This window comes from Oryx dammah, unplaced genomic scaffold, assembly GCF_014754425.2.
Source record: "Oryx dammah isolate SB20612 unplaced genomic scaffold, SCBI_Odam_1.1 HiC_scaffold_19, whole genome shotgun sequence".
Lineage (NCBI taxonomy): Eukaryota > Metazoa > Chordata > Mammalia > Artiodactyla > Bovidae > Oryx > Oryx dammah.
Window position 1 is genome coordinate 84,917,403 of NW_024070203.1, and position 24,059 is coordinate 84,941,461.

The following is a 24,059-nucleotide window of genomic DNA, read 5'->3' on the forward strand; positions in this document are numbered from 1 at the left end:
TTTTTCACTTTAGTTCCAAACTGTTCAATATAAGGAAATTAACTTTGACACTATAAACATGCTCTTATTTGACTAACTTACCACATACTCCAGGCGCAAATCTATGTATCTTATTTCTAAATAAATGGAGCTTCTTCAGGGATGTAAGGTATTTCATCTCTTGTGGAACTTCTTCTAAAAGGTTGTTTCCCAGATTTAGTGCTGTCAACTGCAAACATATAGAGATTAATAAACTCATAATAAACTCATTATCCACCTTCAAATGAGAAAAAAAGAAATAATTAAGCCACTTTTCTGAGATCCATATAACCTAAAAAAAATTCATCATAACCTTAATTATTTCACATTACCTAAAATTATCTTTATAAATAAAAGTTTATTTGAGTTTCATGTTCACTTTATTTAAGCACAAATTCTCAATTAAAGTACATAATTTCATTAAAATTTTATTACAAGCCATTTCAAGGGTATTTAAAAACACAATTAATGATCCATTCATAACTTACTTGAGCAACTCAAGAGTATCCTAACACTGTGACTCACAGACTGAGAATCATTTAAAACTCAGCAAAGGGGCTAATTTCCTCAAATCAGAAATTAGCCAAAGATCTGAGGTCCTTCTCTCATACTAACCCCAAATGAACTTTTTCACTTAGGCCAGTAAGACATGGGTGGGGGTGGAGTAGGAAGGTAGCCATTAACATCACTGGGATCACAGAGTTCACACCAGAAACTCTTAACATGATAGGTAGGATAGGGAAGATGTGCTCTACATGTACCTACTAACATCAGATTGGTCAGATACAGGAAAGACCATACATAAGAGGAGTTAGAAAGATCCTCTAATCCAAGAAATCCGTGACACAGGATTATTCCCTAAAGATGGTATTCTTCACTGATTTGAAATCTAATTTTATCTTTCAAGATTTGGAATCTTTTCTTTTACTCCTAAACCACAATCACAAAAAAACTAACCAAACTGATACACAGATCACAGCCTTGTCTGACTCAATGAAACTGTGAGCCATGCCAAGTAGGGACACTCAAGACAGACGGGTCATGGTGGAGAGTTCTGACAAAACGTGGTCCATGGGAGATGGGCCTAGCAAACCACTTCAGCAGTAAGAAAAGGCAAAAGATAGGACACTGAAAGATGAACTTCCCAGGTCCATAGATGCCCAATATGCTACTGAAGAAGAGCAGAAAAATAGCTCCAAAGAAATGAAAAGGCTGAGCCCAGCAGAAATAATACCCAGTTGTGGATGTATCTGGTATTGAAAGTAAAGTCTAGTGCTGTAAAGAACAATATTTCATAGGAGCCTGGAATGTTAGGTCCATGAATCAAGGTAAATCGGAAGTATTCAAATAGGAGATGGCATGAGTGAGCGTCAACATCTTAGGAATCAGTGAACTAAAATGGACGGGAATGGGCAAATTTAATTTGGATGATCATTACATCTACTGTGGGCAAGAATCTCTTAGAAGAAATGGATTAGCCTTCATAGTCAGCAAGAGTCTGAAGTAAGAGTACTTGGGTGCATTCTCAAAACAACTGAATGATCTCTGTTCATTTCCAAGACAAACCATTCTATATTACAGTAATCCAAGTCTATGCCCCAACCACTAATGCTGAAGAAGCTGAAATTGAATGGTTCTATGAAGAACCTACATGATCTACTAAAACTAACACCAAAAAAAGATGTCTTTTTCAACATAGGGAACTGGAATGAAAAAACAGGAAATCAAGAGATACCTGGAGTAACAGGCAAGTTTGGCCTTGGAATACAAAATGAATCAGGACAAAGGCTAACCAAGTTTTGCCAAGAGAATGCACTGATCATAGCAAACACCCTCTTCCAACAACATGAGACAACTCTACAGATGGTCGATACCAAAATCAGATTGATTATAGAGCTTCTCCACCTTCGGGTGCAGGGCTTCCCTTTTGGCTCAGCTGGTAAAGAATCCAACTGCAATGTGGGAGACCTGGGTTCGATCCCTAGGTTGGGAAGATCCCCTGGAGAAGCGAAAGGTTACCCTCTCCAGTACTCTGGCCTGGAGAATTCCATGGACTGTATAGTCCAGGGGGGTCACAAAGAGTCGGACACAACTGAGAAACTTTCATTTTCACCTTCAGGTCCAACAAATATAGTCAGCAAAAACAAGACCAGAAGCTGACTGTGGCTCAGATCATGAACTCCTTATTGCAAAATTCAGACTTAAAATGAAGAAAGTAGGGAAAACCACTAGGAGAAGGTGATGGCACCCCACTCCAGTACTCCTGCCTGGAGAATTCCATGAACAGAGGAGCCTGGTGGCTACAGTCCATGGGGTTGTGAAGAGTCGGACATGACTGAGCGACTTTGCTTTCACTTTTCACTTTCATGCACTGGAGAAAGAAATGGCAACCCACTCCAGTATTCTTGCCTGGAGAATCCCAGGAATGGAGGAGCCTGGTGGGCTGTCGTCTATGGGGTCGCACAGAATCGGTCATGACTGAAGTGACTTAGCAGCATAGCTTACCGTCAGAGAAGGCAATGGCACCCCACTCCAGTACTCTTGCCTGGAAAATCCCACAGACGGAGTAGCCTGGTGGGCTGCAGTCCATGGGGTCACTAAGAGTCGGACATGACTGAGCAACTTCACTTTCACTTTTCACTTTCATGCATTAGAGAAGGAAATGGCAACCCATTCCAGTGTTCTTGCCTGGAGAATCCCAAGGACAGGGGAGACTGGTAGGCTGCTGTCTATGGAGTCGCACAGAGTCGGACACGACTGAAGTGACTTAGCAGCAGCAGCAGCAGCATAGATTACCATTCAGATTGCATTACAACTTCCATACTTCAGAATTTTAATATTAAAGGGTAAAAGAAAAGGAATCATGGAAGTTTGACAAATTATTGAGTTTACATAAGACAAGAAAAACAACTAAAAAGAAAAGATGGTTTGTGGTTTATATTGAAATACCACCTGGTATTTGGTATGGATGTATGTCAATTATTTAAATTAATATAAAGTAGGCATAGATATATTTACAATGAAATTCCCTGTCCTTAGAATTCATGGAAAAGATTTTACTTCAGAAATTCATGCTTTCCTCTGAGAATTACCATTATCCTATAAACAAACAAAAAAAAATGCATCCATCCTGGAGGCCTTATTCTTTTGTGAAGCTTAAGTTAAAATATATTCAGGTAGCCATGCTACTGAAAGACTTAATCCAGAGTCAGTGACTGTATTAGTTTCCAATTGCAGCTATGACAAATTACCACAAACTTAGTGGCTTAAAATCATACAAATTTATTATCTTACAACTCTGCAGACCAGCTATCAGAATGGGTCTCATTAACCTAAAATCAATGTGTTGTAGGGGTGTGTGTATTTCGGAGACTCTAGGAGGGAATCTGTTTTCTTGCCTTTTCCAGCTTCCAGAGGCTGCCCACATTCCTCAACATCTGATCCCCCTCTTGTCTTCAAAGCCAGCAACAGCTGGTCAAGCCCTTCTCAGATCACATTACTCTGAAGCTCTCTTTAAAGACCCTCATAATTACACTGGGTGCACCCAGGTAATCCAGGATAATCTCCTTATATCAAGATGAGCTTCTAATCTCATTTTCACCCTTCTTTACCCTTTGACATATGATCCAACATATTTGTAGATTGTGGGGATTAGGATGTGTGTATCTTTGGGGCACCAAAGCAACTAAACCCACACACGACAACTACTGAGCCAATGCCCCACAACTAGACAGTTTGTGCACGACAATGGAGGATCCTGCATGCTGCAACAGAGACTCAACGCAGCCAAGTAAATAAATATTAAAAAAAGAAAAGCTTTCATAAGTCACCTAGTGCAGCAGATAAAATACAAGTGAGCAACTATTATATCTTCTTCATGAACACGGTAATGAGTGGCTTTTTATTTCGTTAGGCAGTTTTACATCACTCAATGGCCTATACTCTTAATTTCTACATTATATGCACTATTTATAGCAATTTTAAACTATTTTTAAAAAGAATTTGTTGCTGTTCAGAATGATCATATATATGCAAATAATAACATACACTCATTACACATACACACACAATGGAATTATATGCAATATATGGATCTCTCATTTTATTCTTTTTCTATAGGTTAGACCATCTAGTCAGTATTCTGCAGTAGGCAAAGCACAGGCTTTGGAGACCATCTGCTACGCAATGTACTAGCTCTGGGATCTCAAGAAAGTCACTCAAATTCCTAAGTCACCCTTTCTATTTTTTAAATGGAGATACTAGTATCTACTACTCAGGGCTCTCTTAAGGATTAGAGACAATATAATGAAGTACCTGGCAAATAATGGATATTATAAAATGCTAACTATAATCTTTTAGACTTAGGAGAAGACCATGGAACAAGATGTTAGACATACATGGTGCTGGGAGTGCTTCTATGTTGACACTTCAACTCTGTTTTCAAATGTTGAGCCTGTTTGTTTGCTTAATGATTTCTAATTCATTTTCCCAAAGATTTCTAAATTCACAGCCACTTTTGAATGACATTTTCAGGAAAGAGAAAAATATCTGTTATTCTGTTGGCCACAGAATGACTTTCTATTAAACAGTTAATTTTGCTGTAAACTTTTTTATTGTTTCTACAATGATAATGTGTTCAGAATTTCCATTAGACTATTACTATACCTTGGTTCTCCAATTATTATAATGGATATCTGTGTTTAATACTCCCTCTTGCTTCTCCTCCATGTATCACCTTCACCAGGAAGCGGTCTTCCTTTTGAGGTTGCATAGCACTGTGTACTTCCTATGACCAATTATTATCTTCTGCTTTGTATTATAGTGACTCATGCATATATCCTACCTTTACTATAAAGTTGGAAATATTGCAAAAAGAGGGCCTCTTTGCAATGCTGTCATTCATCTAGCATTAGAAAACAGTGTCTGGCATATAATGCTGTTCAACAAGTATTAGTTGAATGCTGCCTTAGATCATTTCGTTAAAAACCCAGTTGGATAGGGGCTAAAATTTTATGAATAGCCAACACTGCTAAGGCACTCTGCACAAGATGAGTCAAGGGAGGCACAGAGACATTATGTGCTCAGTCAGCAAAGTGAGAAAAGAAGGTTGGTGCTCTTCTGGAGATCTGACAGCTAAAGGAAGAAGCAGAAGTTCCAGGGGGGTTCAAGAGGTTTAATGCAGCCTTGGGCATACAAGCAGAGGCAAAAGGAGGAATCAAAGTAGGGTAGAGAGAAGGAATTCACTAGGTGCCAAGACAGGGTACACAGTATAAGGAGTCCCTGTTTTGATAGCAAAGCCAGGCTTGGCAAACAGAAGGCATTGCCTATGCTCGAAGGAGGAAGAGTGAATTTCCAGTGAACGAGACAGGACAAAGGACAGGCTTGATCTGGACAAACAGTACGATGACATCAAGTCCTCAAACATCCAAATGCTTAGCTCTTCCAAACATTTAAAGTTTTACATTTTAATGGAATAAGTTTTGCGTTGTAATTCCTCTTTTTGGGGATTTGGAACTCTTATCCTTGCTTCTTTAGTCTTTTCTTTAGAAGCTTTGGACAGTATGATAAAATGCCTTGTTAACTCTTGTGCTAAGACTGCCAGAGATTCTTTCCAACATTGTTGAATAAGAAATGCCAGTTCCCATAGGATTAACTTTGGGCTCTAAGGGAATAGTTTTTAGAGGTCACAGGAATCCTCTAGAGATTAGATGTCATGCTTGACCTTGACTACAGTTCCTCATAACACAACATAATTCTTCTTTATGACACTTTTCACAATTACAATTTTACATCTATTTGTATATTTGATTACTTTTCCCCACTAAACCTAAGAGTAGGGACCCACGGATGTTTTCATTCCTTTTCGTACTGTCAGTATCTAGCAGAGTGCTAGTCTACTAGCAGGCACAAGAACTATTTGTTAAACACAGGAAAGGAGGAAGGCAGGAAGGGAGGGAGGTATTTGGGGAGGGAGGTGATTGGGTTAGGGGTCATCCAAAAGGACCGTAAAAGTATGAAAAATAGAAACTATGGCTATATAAGGACAATTTACAAACTACCGAACTCTGCTGAGAGTTGTCCTTATTTACTGTCAATTATTTAAGGTCAAATAGAAAGCTATCACAGACCATATCTTTGTCCTGGGCAGCCACACATGTGAACCACTCAAGGAGATCATTGCTGTACTACCACTGGACTTTATGATGCATGTCAAAATATGCTGCACGGAATCAGAAATAAAGGCTATTTGTTTCTTTCGGGATTTTAAAACTCTGAGTGACTTACCTATAAAGGATCTTAGTTTCTAGATGGTGCCATAATCATGACAGCCCTATGCTTGATTAAGTTGGACTTTGAGAATGGCTTACATCCCATCCCATTCAAGTCGACACTCAGTGGTTTACTTAGCAGCAGTCAATAGGGACAAGACAAGGCCTCCACCCTCAAGAATTAAAATAAAGTGCTTCTTTGAACACTGTTGATATCCCAGCACTTCAACACTCCCAGGCCAAATGCGTTCATCCTATGTTACGGGACAGAGGCAGAGTCAAGATGGAAGAGTACAAGACATGACTTTCCCAACAAAGGTGCATCTAGTCAAAGCTATGGTTTTTCCAGTAGTCATGTACGGATGTGAGAGTTGGACCATAAAGAAGGCTGAGTGCCCAAGAATTAATGCTTTTGAACTGTGATGTTGGAGAAGACTCTTCAGAGTTCTTTGGACAGCAAGGAGATCAAACTAGTCAATCCTAAAGGAAATCAATACTGAATATTCATTGGAAGGACTGATGCTGATGCTGAAGCTCCAATACTTTGGCCACCTGATATGAAGAACCAATTCACTGGCAATGACCCTGATGGTGGGAGAGACTGAGGGCAGGAGAAGGGGGTGACAGAGAATGAGATGGTTGGATGGCATTACTGACTCAGTGGACATCAGTTTGAGCCAACTCAGGAAGATAGTGAAGGTCACGGAAGCTGGTGTGCTGCAGTCCATGGAATCACAAAGAGTTGGACACGCCTTAGTGACTGAACTAAAAAGCAAAAACTAAAGAACAAATAGTAATGAACAACACAATAACTGAAATGAAAAATACCCTAAAAAGAATCTATAGCAGGTTAACTGAAGCAGAAAAATAAGTGAGCTGGAAGATATTAATAGAATGGTGGAAACAATTGTCAAGGAGCAGAATAAAGAAAAAAAAATCAGTCTGACAGTATCAGACAGCTCTGGACAACATTAAACACAGGAACATTTGAATTATAGGAGTCCTAGAGAAGAAGAGAAAGGGTCTGAGAAAATATCTGAAGAGATTATAGTGAAAACGTCCTTAACATGAGAAAGAAAACAGTCAACCAAGTCCAGAGTCCCATACAGGATAAACTCAAGGAGAAACATACAGAATCAAATATTAATCAAACCAATAAAACTAAATTAAAATTTAAAAATATTGAAAGGAGCAAAGGAAAATAATACAAGGGAATCCTCATAAGTTTATCAGCTGATTTTTCAGCAGAAACTGCAGGCTAGAATATAATGGCAGGATATATTTAAAGTGATGAAAGGGAAAAACCTACAACCAACATTACTCTACCCAGCAAGGACTGCATTCAGATTCAAAAGGTTTATAGACAAGCAAAAGCCAAAAAAACTAAGCACCATGAAACCAGCCTTCTGATATATGCTAAGAAATTTATCTAGACAGACAAAAGATAAAGAAAACATCCACAAAAACAAATCCAAAACTATTAGGAAAATGGTAACAGGAACATACATACTGATAATTACTTTAAATGTAAATGGATTAAAGCCTCCAACCAAAAGACATAGACTGACTAATTCAATACTGAAAGAAGACCTGTATCTATGCTATCTACAATAAACCAACTTCAGACCTAGGGACACATACAGACTGAAAGTAAGGGCAGAAAAAATGTTACATGCAAATCAAAATCAAAAGAAAGCAGGAATAGCAATAATCATATCATACAAAATAGACAATATTTTAATGAATTTTTTACTTGGAGAATAATTGCTTTATAGTGTTGTCAGTTTCTGCCATGCACCAACATGAATCAGCCATAGGTATACATAGTTCCCTCCCTCTTGAATCTCTCTCTCATCTCCCACCCAATCTCAACCATCTAGATGGACACAGAGCACCAAGTTTGAGATCCCTGAATCATACAGCAAATTTCCACTGGCTAAATAGTCTACATACTCTAATGTATATATTTCAACGTTAGTCCTTCAATTTGTCCCTCCCTCTCCCTCCCTGGGTCCACAAGTCTGCTCTCTCTGTCTGCGTGTCCATTGTTGTCCTAAACATAGGTTCATCAGTACCATCATCCCATATATATGCATTAATGTAGCATATTTATTTTTCTCTTTCTTAGTTCACTCTGCATAATAGACTGTAGGTTCATCCACCTCATTAGAACTGACTCAAATGTGTTCCTTTTTATGGTTGAGTAATATTCCATTGTATATAGGTAACACAACTTATCTATTCATCTTCTGATGGGTATCCACATTGCTTCCATGTCCTAGCAACTGTAAACAATGTTGCAATGAACATTGAGATACATGTCTTTTTAATATGGTTCCCTCAGAGTATATGCCCAGTAGTGGGATTGCTGGGTCATAATGGTAGCTTTATTCCTAGTTTTTTTTTTTTTTTTTTTAAGGAATCCCCATACCATTCTCCTTAGTGATTGTATCAATTTACATTCCCAGCAATAATGCAAGAGCATTACCTTTTCTCCATACCCTCTTCAGCATTTCTTCTTTGTAAATTTTTTCATGTTCACCATTCTGAACAGTATGAGGTGATATTCTTTGTAGTTTTGATTTGTATTTCTCTAATAACTAGTGATGTTGAGCATCTTTTCATGTATTTATTAGCCATCAGTATGTCTTCTTTGGAGAAATGTCTGTTTAGGTCTTCTGCCCAATTTTTGATTGGATTGTTTGCTTTTCTGATAGTGAGCTGAATGAGCTGCTTGTATATTTTGGAGATTACTCCTTTGTCAGTTGTTTCATTTGCTATTATTCTCTTCCATTCTTAGGGTTTTATTTTCAACTGCTCACACCTCTGTTGTTTAGTCACTCAGTCATTTCCCATTCTGTGACCCCATGGACTGCAGCACTGCCAGTCTTCCCTGTCCTTCACTATCTCCTGGAGCTTGCTCAAACTCATGTCCATTGAGTCAGTGATGGCATCCAACTATCTCATCCTCTGTTATCCCTTTCTCCTCCTGCCTTCAGTCTTTCCCACCATCAGGGTCTTTTCTAATGAGTCAGCTCTTCACATCAGGCAGCCAAAGTACTAGAGCTTCAGCTTCAGCCTCAGTCCTTCCAGTAAATATTCAGGATTTATTTCCTTTAGGATTGACTGGTTTGATCTTGCTGTCCAAGGGACTTTCAAGAGTCTCCAGCACCACAGTTCAAGAGCATCAATTCTTCGGGGCTCAGCCTTCTTTATGGTCCAACTCTCACATCCATACACGACTACTGGAAAAACCATAGGTTTGACTATATGGACCTTTGTCAGCAAACAATGAGAATTTTATTAATACTTCTTTTTTCAATCAAGATTCATTTCTTTTCCTTCTCTGATTGCTGTGGCTAGGAATTCAAAAACTATGTTGAGTAATAGTGGTGAGAGTAGGTACCCTTGTCTTGTTCCTGAGGAAATGCTTTCAGTTTTTCACTGAATAATATTTGCTGTGAGTTTATCATATATGGCCTTTATTATGTTGAGGTATGATCCTACTATACATACTTTCTGGAGAGAGTTGTTTTTTTATTAAATCATAAATGGGTATTAAATTTGGTCAAAAGCTTCCTCTGCATCTATTGAGATGATCATACAGCTTCTAGCTTTCAATTTGTTTATATGGTGCATCACATTGTTTTATATGCATGTATTGAAGAATCCTTGCATCCGTGGGATAAAGTCCACTTGACCACAATTTATGATCCTTTTGATGTGCTGTTGGATTCTGTTTGCTGGAATTTTGTTGAGGATTTTTGCATCTATGTTCATAAGTGATATTGGCCTGTAGTTTTCTTTTGTTTTTCTAGCATCTTTTGACTGGTTATGGATTCAGGGTGACGGTGGCCTCGTACGTTCAGTTTAGTTTTCCTTCCTCTACAATTTTCTGGAGAAGTCTGAACAGTATAGGTGTTAGCTCTTCTCAAAGATTTTGATAGAAATTGTCTGTGAAGCCCTCTGGCCATGGGCTTTTGTTCGTTGGAAGATATTTTACTACTCTATTTCCATGCTTGTGATTGGTCTGTTCTTAATTTCTATTTCTTCCTGGTTCAATTACAGAAGGTTACACTTTTCTAAGAATTTGTCTATTTCTTCTAGGTTGTGAAATTTATTAGCATATACTTACTTGTAGTAGCCTCTTATGATCCTTTGTATTTCTGCATTGTCTGTTGTCTAACTTCTCCTTTTTCACTTCTAAGTTTATTGATTTGAGTCTTCTCCCTTTCTTTCTTGATGAGTCTGGCTAATGGTTTGACAATTTTATCTTCTCTAAGAACCAGCTGTTAGTTTTATTGATCTTTGCTATTGCCCCCTTCATTTCTTTTTATTTCTGCTCTGATCTTTGTGATTTCACTCCTTCTACTAACTTTGGAGCTTTTGTTCTTTTTCTCTTACTGTAAGTATAAGGTTAGGTTGCTTATTTGATGTTTTTCTTGTTTCTTGAGGTAGGTTTGTGTTGTGATAAATTTCCCTCTTAACACTGCTTTAATTGCAATCAATTTCTTGAGATGAGTGTTTTTCAATTTCTCTTTTATCTCTTCACTGACCTCTTGTTCATTCAAAGTATGATGTTTAGCCTTCATGTGTTTGTGTTTCTATAGTTTTGTTTTGTTGTTGTGTTCTTTTTCCTGTATTTGGTATCTAATCTGAGAGGACTGTGGTCACAAAACCTGCTTGAAACAATTTGTTTTTTTATAATTTACCTTGGCTTGATTAGTGACACAAGAGGTGATCTATCCTGAAGAAAGCTCCATGTGAACTTGAGAAAAAGTGAAATCTGCTGTTTGTGGATGAAATGCCCTGTGGATATCAATTAGGTCCAACTGGTCCAATGTATCCATCAGAGCTTGTTTCCTTATTAATTTTCTGTCTGGGTGATCAGTTAAGTGTTAAAGTCCCCCAATATTACTGTGTTACTGTCGATTTCCCCATTAATTGTTATTAGCATTTGCCTTATTTATTGAGGTCCTCTTAAGTGCATATATATTTTTAATTGTCACATATTCTTGGATCCTGTAATCATTATGTAGTGTCCTTATTTCTTGTAACTATTTTAAAGTCCATTTTATCTGAGTATTGCTACTCTTTCTTTCGATTTCCATTTGCATGAGTATCTTTTTCACTTTCATTCTGTAGGTGTCATTACCTCTGAATTGCGTCTCTAGGAGACAGCATATATAAGGGGTCTTGTTTTTGTATCCATCCAGTAATTCCGTGTGATTTGGTGGTAGCATTTATTCAACTTACATTTAAAGCAATTATTCATATGTATGACCAACCTAGATACCATATTCAAAAGCAAAGACATTATTTTGCCAACAAAGGTCCGTCTAGTCAAGGCTATGGTTTTTCCAGTAGTCATGTATGGATGTGAGGGTTGGACTGTGAAGGCTGAGCGCCGAAGAATTGATGCTTTTGAATTGTGGTGTTGGAGAAGACTCTTGAGAGTCCCTTGGACTGCAAGGAGATCCAACCAGTCCATTCTGAAGGAGATCAGCCCTGGGATTTCTTTGGACGGAATGATGCTAAAGCTGAAACTCCAGTATTTTGGCTACCTCATGTGAAGAGCTGACTCATTGGAAAAGACTCTGATGCTAGGAGGGATTGGGGGCAGGAGGAGAAGGGGACGACAGAGGATGAGGTGGCTAGCTGGCATCAATGACTTGATGGATGTGAGTCTGGGTGAACTCCGGGAGTTGGTGATAGACAGGGAGGCCTGGTGTGCTGTGATTCATGGGGTCGCAAAGAGTCGGACATGACTGAGCAACTGAACTGAACTGATGATCCTATTACCACTTACTTTATTGTTTTGGGTTTTTTTGTAGGCCTTTTCTTTCTCTTATATTTCTTCTCTAGACACATCCCTTTAGTATTTTTTGTAAAGCTGGTTTGGTGTTGCTGAAATTTTCTTAACTTTTGCTTGTCTGTAAGCTTTTGATTTCTCCTTCAAATAGGAATGAGATCCTTGCTCAATAGCATAATGTTGGTTGTAGGGTTTCACCTTTCATCACTTGAGTATATCAAGCTACTCCCTTCTGGCCTGCAGTTTCTATTGAAAGATGAGCCGTTAGCCTTAAAGGGATTTCCTTGTATGTTATTTGTTGCTTTTCCCTTGGTGCATTTAATATTTGTTCTTTGTGTTCAGATTTCATTAGCTCGATTAATATGTGTCTTGGCATGTTTATCCTTGGATTAATCCTGTATGGGACTCTCAGGGCTTCCTGGACTAGAATGGCTATTTCCTTTCAAATGTTAGGGACATTTCTAATAGAATCCCCTCAAATATTTTCTCAATACTGTTTCTTTTTGTCCTTCTTCAATTTGTATATGGGTGTGCTTAATGTTGTCCCAGAGGTCTCTGAAACAGTCCTTGTTTATCCTTAGTCTTTATTTGGCTCTGCTTCCTTTATCCACCAATCTATCTTCCAGATTACTTATCCATTCTTCTCCCTTAATATTTCTGCTATTGGTTTCACCTAATGTATTTTTAATCTCAGTAATTTCATTGCACATTGCAGATTGTCTCTTTATTTCTTCTAGGTCTTATTAATCATTTATCATATCTTCTTGATATGTTCATCCAGTCTATTTATCTAAGCCTCTATTTCATTTTCAAGATTTTGGATCAACTTTACTATCATTATTCTGAATTTTTTTTCAGGTAGAATGCTTATTTCCTCTTCATTTCTTTGTCTTATGGGTGCTTCCATGTTCCTTCATCTGCTACACGTGTCTCTGCTTCTTCATTTTGCTTAATTTACTGTGTTTTGTGTCTTCTTTATGTCAGCTGGAAGATCATAGTTCTTAATAATTGTGCAGTCTGTCCTGCATGAGTGGGGTTGGACTAGTGCTTTGTGAAGATTTCCTGGTTGGAAGGACTTTTGCCTGTGTTCTGGTGGGTAGAGGTAGATCCTGTATCTCTGAAGGGCAGTGCATGTCCAGCAGTGTTTTGGGGTGTCTATATATTTGGTATGGTTTTGGGCAGCCTGTCTGCTAATGTGCAGATGTTGTTCCTGTCTTCCTGAAGGACTGGTGTGGGGTGTCTGGCACTGGAGCTTGCTAGCCTTTGGGTGGGCTTGGTCATAGTGTTGAGATGAAGGCCTTTGGGAGAGCTCATGCCAGTTAACATTCCATGGGGTCGGAAGTTCTCTGATGGTCCAAATTCCTGGACTCAGGTCTCCCACCTTGGGGGTTTACGTCTGACCCCTTATGGTAGCACCAAGACTTCACAGGCCATACAGCATAAAAGATAAGACCTGAAGATTAATGGTGAAAGCACACTGAACAGCCCAGAAAACCCAAAGAAACTCACATCCTTACAAAGAAAAAAGAAGAGAGAAAAAGAGGAAAAAGAAAAAAAAAAGGGAGGGGGGATAAAAACAGGAGTCAAAAAAGAAGAGCACAATCAAGCCAATAAATCCTTAAATGAAAATGAATAACAAAACCTAGACTAGCAAGAATACAACATCAAAAGCATAGTCAAAAATGCAACATAACTAAAGGGTACTTTGTTGACTTTGCCAAGAAAGGTCCATTTTTCAAAGCTATGGTTTTTCCAGTAGTCATGTGTGGATGTGAGAGTTGGACCATAAAGAAGGCTGAGTGCCAAAGAATTGATGCTCTCAAACTGTGGTGCCAAAGACTCCTGAAAGTCCCTTGGACAGCAAGATCAAACCAGTCAATCCTACAGTAAATCAACTCTGAATCTTCATTGGAAAGACTGATGCTGAAGCTAAAGCTCCAATACCTTGGCCACCTGATGTGAAGAGCCAACTCATTGGAAAAGACCCTGTTGCTGGGAAAGATTGAGGGCAAGAACAGAAGCGGGCATCAGAGAATGAGGTGGTTGGATGGCATCACTGACTCAATGGACATAATTCTGCACTAACTCTGGGAGATAGTGAAGGAAAGGAAAGTCTGGTGTGCTGCAGTCCATGGGGTCACAAAGAGTTGAACATGACTTAGCAACTGAACAATAACAACAACTGTAAAAATAGGGAAATTAATTTATTTAAAAATAAGATAGTTTTAAAAAGTAAAAAGTTATACAAAATAAAAATGAAATAATATAGAAAGAACAACACTAGAATAATATGAAAAAGAATTAAAAAAATTATATGAGTGGTAGTAAGAGGAATGTCCTCATGATTTCTGTGTTTTCCATCCTACACAGTGTGCTCCAGTCAATCTGCTTATTCAGAAAGTTCTCTAGTATTTCTAGGAAGGTCTCTGGACCTGTGTGGGCAGAGTAGGGTCAGCACAGTCTCAGTCCTGGACTTACTCCAGCCTGTACTTGCTCCCAAGAGCCACAGTTGCCCCTATAATCCAGTATCAGGCTAATCGCGAGGATTTAGTTTGCTACACCTGAAGCTGCAGGAGCTAATTCCCTTTCTATTCTTCAGTCACTTAGCCCCTGGTGTTCAACTTTGGTTTGGGGCTAACCTTTGCTTGTAGGTCACCCTCCAGTGTCTGTTCCCCACCTAGGCAAGACGGGGCAAAGACCAAGGCTTATTAGGGCCACTTTTTCAATTGGGCTGGGGAGAAGGTAGTATATGACATCACTCAGTGTGATGTACCAATGAGTGTCTGCAGTAGTAGAACCTGTGGTATGTCGTTACAGTCTGAGATGTCACGTGTGCTCTCCCAGAGGAGTTGGCCTTGGGTTATGAGTCCCTAGGAAGAGCCAAGCTGCTCAAGCTCTGGGCAAGATGTGGGCAGTAACCTGTGCCTGCTCACCACCTGGTGGCAGATGTTACCTGGGGTTGGGACCCCACCAGCAGTGTTTTATCTGCTGTCAGGCACTTCCCCTAGCTTTGGCAGTAGCTAGTGGCTTATGTTTCCTGCTCTGGGATCATAAACAGCAGTCACATCTAATGCCAGCAGCACTCTTACTGGTTTGGCCAGTTTTGGTGGCCACTGATGGCCACACAGCCACTGTCTGTTGACTGCACGGAGTTAAGAATGGCCTGGGAAGAAAGATCTCTTTCCTCTCTCGGACGGCCAGTCTTTTCCCTCAACTCCCCCAACTGTGTCGTACTAGACCCCTCAGAGTATCTTTACAGCAGACAGTACCAGTCCTCTCTCTTGGGACAGAAACCTGAGCCTGAGCCTCAGCACCCCGCCCCCTCCCTCTGCTGCAGGCACAGGCATGCGAGCCGCTCTCTGGCTCTTACATGCTGTTCGGCAATGATCTCTGTGGTGAATTCTCTCCATTTTGCCTTCTGAGCACCTGCTGTTGCACTTCCGTTCACCCTGTCCATGACGGGGTTTCAAAGTGTGCAGAAACTTTTCCTCTTTCATGACTCCCTTCCCAGAATGCAAGTCCCCATCCTGAAATTTTATCTTTTTTTTTAATCTTTACCTTTTGCCCTACCTCATTCTAAGGAGACGGCTTGCCTTTTTGGAAGTCTGGGTTTTCCTTCCAGCGTGTAGAAGGTGTTCAGAAGGAGCTGTTCTATATGCAGATGAATTTCTGATGCATTTGTGGGGAGGGAGGTGATGGCCCCATCTTATTATTCTTCCATCTTGGAAGTCCTCCTCAAAATAGACTTTAAAATAAAGACTGTTTCAAGAGACAAAGAAGGTCACTACATAGTGATAAAGTGATTAAACCAAGAAAAAGATTTAACAATTACATTTATGCACCCACCATAGGAGCACCATAGGAGCATCTCAATAAATAAGGCAAATGCTAACAACAGTAAAAGGTGAAATCAAAATAGTAAGGTATTTTAACACCTCAAAAAATACCTCAAATATACTAATGGACAGATCTTCAAGGCAGAAAATAAATAAGGAAATACAAGCTTTAAATGACAAAATACACCAGGTAGATTTAACGGATACCTTTAGGACATCCCAGCTGAAAGTGACAAAATATAGAATCTTCTCAAGTGCACATGAAACATTCTCTAAGATAGATCACATCTTGGGTCACAAATCAAGCCTCAGTAAATTTAACAAAATCAAAATTTTATCAAGCATCTTTTCTGACCACAATACTATGAGATTAGAAAACAAGTATAAGTTAAATATTAAAATAAAAACATGCTAGCTAAACAATACATTACTAAATAACCAAGAGATCACTTAAGAAATCAAAGAGGAAATTTTAAAAATACCTAGAAACAAATGACAATGACAACATGATGACCCCAAACCTATGGGAGGCAGTAAAAGCACTTCTGAAAGGGAAGTTCATTGCAATTCAACCTCACCTCAAGAAACAAGAAAAATCTCAAGTAGACAATCTAACCTTACAACTAAAGCAACCACAGAAGGAACAATAAAACGTAAACTTAGTGGAAGAAAAGAAATCATAAAGATCAGAGGAGAAATCAATGAAACAAAAATGAAGAAAATGAGAGTAAGGATCAATAAAAGTAAAAGTTGGTTTTTTAAGAAGATAAAATTGATAAACCATTAGCCAGATGCCTCAGGAATAAAAGGGAGAGGATTCAAATCAGTAAAATTTGAATTGAAAAAGGAAAAATTACAACTTACACTGCGGAAATACAAAGGATCATAAGAAAATATTACAAGCAACTATATGCAAACAAGATGGATAAGCCAGAAGAAATGGACAAATTCATACTAAAGTACAACATTCCAAGACTGAACCAGGAAGAAATATAAATAGACCACTGATATGTAATTAAACTGAAACTATAATTATAATCTTCCAACAAATTAAGGTCTAGGACCAGATGGCTTTACAAGCAAATCCTACCAAACATTTAGAGAAGAGCTAATGCCTATCTTTCTCAAACTATTCCCAAAAATTGCATGGGGAGGAACACTCCCAAACTTATTCTATGATGGCACAATCACGCTGATCTCAAAACCAGACAAAGACAGCACACACACAAAAAAGAAAATAACAGGTCAATATTACTGATGAACACAAACACTACAATCCTCAACAAAATACTAGTGAAGAGAATCTAACAACATATTAAAAGGATCATACACCATGATCAAATGGGACTTTTCCTAGGGATGCAAGATTCTTCAACATTTACATAATTCAATCAGTGTGCTACACCATATTAACAAAAACTAAAAACCATCTGATAGTCTCAATAAATGAAGAAAAAGCTTTTGACAACATACAAAACACATTTACGATGAAAACTCTCCAGAAAGTGGACATAGAGGGAACCTACCTAAACATAATAAAGGTCATTAAAACAAACCCACAGCAAATATCACTCTTGAGAGTAAAAGACTGAAATCATTTTGTCTAAGATCAGGAACAAAGCAACGATATCCACTCACAGTACTATTATTCAATGTAGTTTTGAAAGTCCAGGCCAAGGCAATCAGAGAAGGAAGAAAAATTTTTAAAAATCTCAATTGGAAAAGTAGTAGTAAAACTGTCACTGTTTGCAGATGACATGATACTATACATAGAACATTCTAAAGATGCCACCAGAAAACTACTAGAGCTCATCAGTGAATTCGGTAAAACTGCAGGATACAAAAGCAATGCACATAAATCTCTTGTAGTCCTATAACCTAACAACAAAAGATCAGTAAAAAAAAAAATTAAGAAAACAATCCTGTTTACCATTTCAAGAAAAAGAATAAAATACACAAGAATAAACCTACCTAAGCAGAGAAAAAACCTATGTGAAGAAAACTATAAGACACTGATGAAAGAAAATCAACGATGACACAAATGGAGAGACATACATACCATGTTCTTGGATCGGAAGAATCAATATTGTGAAAATGACTATACTACCTAAAGCAATCTACAGAGTCAATGTAATCTCTATCAAATTACTAGTGCCATTTTTCACAGAATTAGAACAAAAATTTTACAGTTTGTATGGAAACACAAAAGACCCAGAATAGACAAAACAATTTTGAGAAAGAAAAGTGGAGCTGGAGGAATCAGGCTCCCCAATTTCAGACTATACGACAAAGCTACAGTCATCAAGACAGTATGGTATTGGCCCAGAAACAGAAATATGGATCAATGGTACAGGATAGAAAGCCCAGAGATAAACCCACAGACTTACAGTCACCTGATCCATGACAAAAAGAGGCAATAATACACGATGGAGAAAAGACAGTCTCTTCAATAACTGGTGCTGGAAGCAAAGGAAACTATAAACAAGGTGAAAATACATCCCTTAGAATGAGAGAAAATAACAGCAAATGAAACTGACAAAGCATTAATCTTCAAAATATACAAGCAGCTCATTCAGCTCAATACCAGAAAAACAAACAACCCAATCAAAAAGTTTGGGACAGAAGACCTAAATAGACATTTCTCAAAAAAAGATATACAGATGGCTAATAAACACATGAAAAGCTCATTATTAGAGAAATGCAAATCAAAACTACCATGAGATATCACCTCACACCAGTCAGACTGTTCATCATCAAAAAATCTACAAACTAAATGCTGGAGAGGGTGTGGGGAAAAGGGAACTGTACTGCACTGTTGGTGGTAATGAAATCAATACAGCCACTATGGAGAGTTCATGGAGATTTCTTTAAAAACTAGGAATAAAACTACCATATGACCCAATAATCCCACTACCTGTCATATACCCTGATGATGATGCTGCTGCTAAGTCCCTTCAGTCATTGTCTGACTCTGTGCGACCCCATAGACAGCAGCCTACCAGGCTCCCCCATCCCTGGGATTCTCCAGACAAGAACACTGAAGTGGGTTGTCATTTCCTTCTCCAATGCATGAAAGTGAAAAGTGAAAAAGTGAAGTCACTCAGTCATGTCTGACTCTGAGGAAACCATAATTGAAAAAGACACATGTACCACTGATGTTCATCACAGCACTATTTACAATAGCCAGGACATGGAAGCATCCTAGATGTCCAACCTAGAAAGATGAATAGATAAAGAAGTTATGGTACATATACACAACATGACTTGGACAGAAAAAGGAATACATTTCATTCAGCTCTAATGAGGTGAATGAACCTAGAGCCTATTATATAAAGTCACGAAGAGACTTTACATATGCATAGACATGGAATCTAAAAAGATGGTACTGATGAGCCTACCTGCAGGGCAGCAACAGAGACACAGACATAGAGAACAGACTTGTGGACACGGGGGAAGGAGAGGAGGGTACGAATTCAGAGAGTAGCATTAAGACAAACATTATTATATGTAAAATTAGAGAGCCAGTGGAAATTTGCTGGATGAATCAGGGAGCTCAAATCCAGGGTTCTGTGACAACTTAGAGGAGTGGGATGGGTGGGAGGAGAGGAGCTTCAACAGGAAGGGGACATAGGTATACCTATGTATACGGCTGATTCATGTTGATGCTTGGCAGAAACCAACACAATTCTGCAAAGCAATTACCCTTCAATTAAAAATAAATTAAAAAGCAAAAAATTAATTTTTTTAAAAAGTGGTGCTGGGAAAACTGGAGAAGTACATGTAAAAGAATGAAACTAGAACACTGCTTAATACACAAAAAATAAACTCAAAAAGGATTAGAGACTATAAAAACTCTAAGATGAAAACAATGGTAAAACACTCTTTGATAAAAACTACATCAAGATTTTTTTTGACCCACCTCTTAGCATAATAAAAATAAAAATAAACCAATGGGATCTAATTGCTTATACTTCTGCACAGCAAAGTATAAGCAAGTTGAAAAGACAACTCTCATAATGGGAAAAAATACTTGCAAATGAAGAAATTGACAAGGGATTAATCTCCAAAATATACAAAAAACTCATGCAATTCAATACCAAAACAAACAACCCAAGGAAAAAAATAGGCAGAAGATCTAACTAGACATTTCACTGAAGAAGACATACAGATGGCTAAGAGGCCCATGAAAAGATGCTCAACATCACCAACTACTACAGAAATTCAAATCAAAACTACAATGAGATATCACCTCACACTGGTTAGAATGGCCATCATCAAAAAAAATCTACATACAAGAAAAAAAATCTACACACAGGAAATGCTGGAGGGTGTGGAAAAAATGGAATCCTCTTGCACTGTTGGTTGGAATGTAAACTGATACAGCCACTATGGAGAACAGAAAGGAGGTTCCTTAAAAAACTAAAAAGCTAGAACTATTATATTATCTAGCAATCCCACTACTGGGCGTATACCCCGAGAAAACCACAATGCAAAAAGAAACATATACCCCAGTATTCAAGGCAGCACTATTTACAATAACCAGAACATGTAAGCAACATAAATGTCCATGAACGGATAAAGAAGTTGTGGTCCATATATACAACAGAATACTACTCAACCATAAAATGGAATGAAATCAGACCCTTTGTAGAGATGTTGATGGACCAGAGCCTGTCATACAAAGTAAAATAAGTCAGAAAGAGAAAAACAAACATCTTATATTAATGTGGAATCTAGAAAAATGATATAGATAAACCTATCTGCAGGGCAGGAACAGAGACAGACATAGGGAACGGACGTGTGGATACAAAGGCGGGGTGGGCGGGGCTGGATGAATTGGGAGATTAGGACTGACATATATATACACTGCTGCTGCTGCTGCTGCTGCTAAGTCACTTCAGTCGTGTCCGACTCTGTGCGACCCCATAGACGGCAGCCCACCAGGCTCCCCCGTCCTTGGGATTCTCCAGGCAAGAACACTGGAGTGGGTTGCCATAGCCATCTCCAGTGCATCAAAGTGAAAAGTGAAAGTGAAGTAGCTCAGTCGCGTCCGACTCTTCCCAACCCTATGAACTACAGCCCACTACGCTCCCCCGCCCGTGGGATTTTCCAGGCAAGAGTACTGGAGTGGGTTGCCATTGCCTTCTCCATATATACACTACATATGTAAAATAGCTAGTAGGAACCTGGAGCTAGCTCAGCTCAGTGTCCCTGATGATACAGATGGGCGGGATGGGGGAGGGACGGAGGTCTAAGGCAAGATGATGTATGTATACATATAGCTGATTCACTTTGTTGTACAACAGAAACTAACAGAATACCGTAAACCAATTATACTCCAACAAAAATACAAAATAAACTATAGGACATCAACTATTTCTTTCAAGTCATTAGAAGCAATTTGAAAATTTCCAGTTTCACAAGTCAATTACCAAAGAAAAAAGAGATAAAGTCTGTATTCTCTAAAGACTCTGGTCCCACTTATCCGTGTGTTGTTACTGCTGCTGCTACGTCGCTTCAGTCGTGTCAGACTCTGTGCAACCCCATAGACTGCAGCCCACTAGGCTCCTCTGTCCCTGGGATTCTCCAGGCAAGAATACTGGAGTGGGTTACCATTTCCTTCAATGCATGAAAGTGAAAAGTGAAAGTGAAGTCGTTTAGTCGTGCCCGACTCTTAGCGACCCCATGGACTGCAGCCTATCAGGCTTCTCCGTCCATGGGATTTTCCAGGCAAGAGTACTGGAGCGGGCTGCCATTGCCTTCTCCAAGCCTTGTGTTGCTAGTCAGATCATAAAGATGATAATAATTTTAACAGCAACACTAATTTATTTAATAGATCCAATGTCAAGTACTGAGTTTTTTATATATTAACATTTAATTCTCAAATGTGAAGACAAAGACCTTGTTCTTTTCATATCTGTATCCTCAGGACCAGCACAGACACAAGATGATGAATGCTAAGTATCTGTCAAAAGAATGGACATGTAAAACGGAGTTGGCACAATATATGTATTAATAGTATTTAAAACTGCCATCTTCCGACAACTCAGGTTTCCTAAGTGTATAAAATAATAAAACAACAGAGCTGAGAGCACCTCAAGAGACTTCATTTAATACATGTATTCAATGGTTGACCTTGAAAAGCGACTTAATCTCTTTCTGAGTCATAAATTTTATTATCATATCAGTGATAATAACTTCCTTGAAAACTTCCTTCCTAGTATTGTGCCAGCTCTCAATATATGGGGGATGCTGCTATTCTATCTCATACTCAAAATGGTACAAAAATTTTGAAACATTACTTTTGAATTAGGAACTTAAATTTCAAGACTATTTTAATGCCATGTAAGTGTATCATATATCATAGGGGGAGTTTCAATCATTATTAATATAACTACAACCTGCAGCAACACAAAAAAGAATTCTAATTAACTTTAGAAAAACACATTCCTGGATTTTATAGAAAATTGTTAAGAGTAAAAATTACCATCTTTGAACTATGACATAAGCATGACCAAGTTATGAAGACCACAAGGACTCTTACAGCATTTCACCTGAAAGCTGCATTGTGTCCTGCCTGCTTTTTCTGTTATATTTTTTTCCTTAGCACTAATCACTATCTCACATTCCGACTTGTTCTGCAGTCTGTTTCTTGCATCTCTTCTGACTACAGCATAAGCTTCATGAAGGCAGGTATTTTCATCTGCTTTTAATTGCTAAGTTACCTGAGACACAGATGGTACTCAACACTTAAGTGTGGCTTTGAATAAATGAAAGCAGAAAATGAGGCCCATAAGAAAGCCTTCCTCAGTGATCAATGCAAAGAAATAGAGAAAAAGAACAGAATGGGAAAGACTAGAGATCTCTTCAAGAATATTAGAGATACCAAGGGAACATTTCATGCAAAGATGGGCTCGATAAAGGACAGAAATGGTCTAGACCTAACAGAAGCAGAAGATATTAAGAAGAGGTGGCAAGAATACACAGAAGAACTGTACAAAAAAGATCTTCACGACCCAGACAGTCACAATGGTGTGATCACTCACCTAGAGCCAGACATCCTGGAATGTGAAGTCAAGTGGGCCTTAGAAAGCATCACTACGAACACAGCTAGTGGACATGATGGAATTCCGGTAGAACTATTTCAAATCTGGAAAGATGATGCTGTGAAAGTGCTGCACTCAATATGCCAGCAAGTTTGGAAAACTCAGCAGTGGCCACAGGACTAGAAAAGGTCAGTTTTCATTCCAATCCCAAAGAAAGGCAATGACAAAGAATGCTCAAACTACCACACAAATTGCTCTCATCTCACATGCTAGTAAAGTAATGCTCAAAATTCTCCAAGCCAGGCTTCAGCAATACGTGAACCGTGAACTCCCTGATGTTCAAGCTGGTTTTAGAAAAGGCAGAGGAACCAGAGATCAAATTGCCAACATCCACTGGATCATCGAAAAAGCAAGAGAGTTCCAAAAAAACATCTATTTCTGCTTTATTGACTATGCCAAAGCGTTTGACTGTGTGGATCACAAGAAACTGTGGAAAATTCTGAAATAGATGGAATACCAGACCACCTAACCTGTCTCTTGAGAAACCTATATGCAGGTCAGGAAGCAACAGTTAGAACTGGACATGGAACAACAGACTGGTTCCAAATAGGAAAAGGACTATGTCAAGGCTGTATAGTCACCCTGCTTATTTAACTTACATGCAGAGTACATCATGAGAAATGCTGGGCTGGAAGAAGCACAAGCTGGAATCAAGATTGCCAGGAGGAATATCAATAACCTCAGATATGCAGATGACACCACCCTTATGGCAGAAAGTGAAGAGGAACTCAAAAGCCTCTTGATGAAAGTGAAAGAAGAGAGTGAAAAAGTTGGCTTAAAGCTCAACATTCAGAAAACGAAGATCATGGCATCTGGTCCCATCACTTCATGGGAAATAGATGGGGAAACAGTGGAAATAGTGTCAGACTTTATTTTTTTGGGCTCCCAAATCACTGCAGATGGTGACTGAAGCCATGAAATTAAAAGATGCTTACTCCTTGGAAGAAAAGTTATGACCAACCTAGTTAGTATATTCAAAAGCAGAGACATTACTTTGCCAACAAAGGTCCGTCTAGTC

The 24,059-nt window shown here is 38.7% G+C and overlaps 1 protein-coding gene across 1 annotated transcript in view; it reads right to left on the reverse strand.

Moving 5' to 3' along the window:
* LRRC69 (leucine rich repeat containing 69) overlaps window positions 1–24,059 on the reverse strand; it is a 76,720-nt gene that overhangs the window by 48,555 nt on the left and 4,106 nt on the right. The window contains exon 2 of the mRNA XM_040261105.1: window positions 82–208. Coding sequence (XP_040117039.1) covers window positions 82–208 — 127 coding nt within the window. The remainder of the gene's footprint in view (window positions 1–81; window positions 209–24,059) is intronic.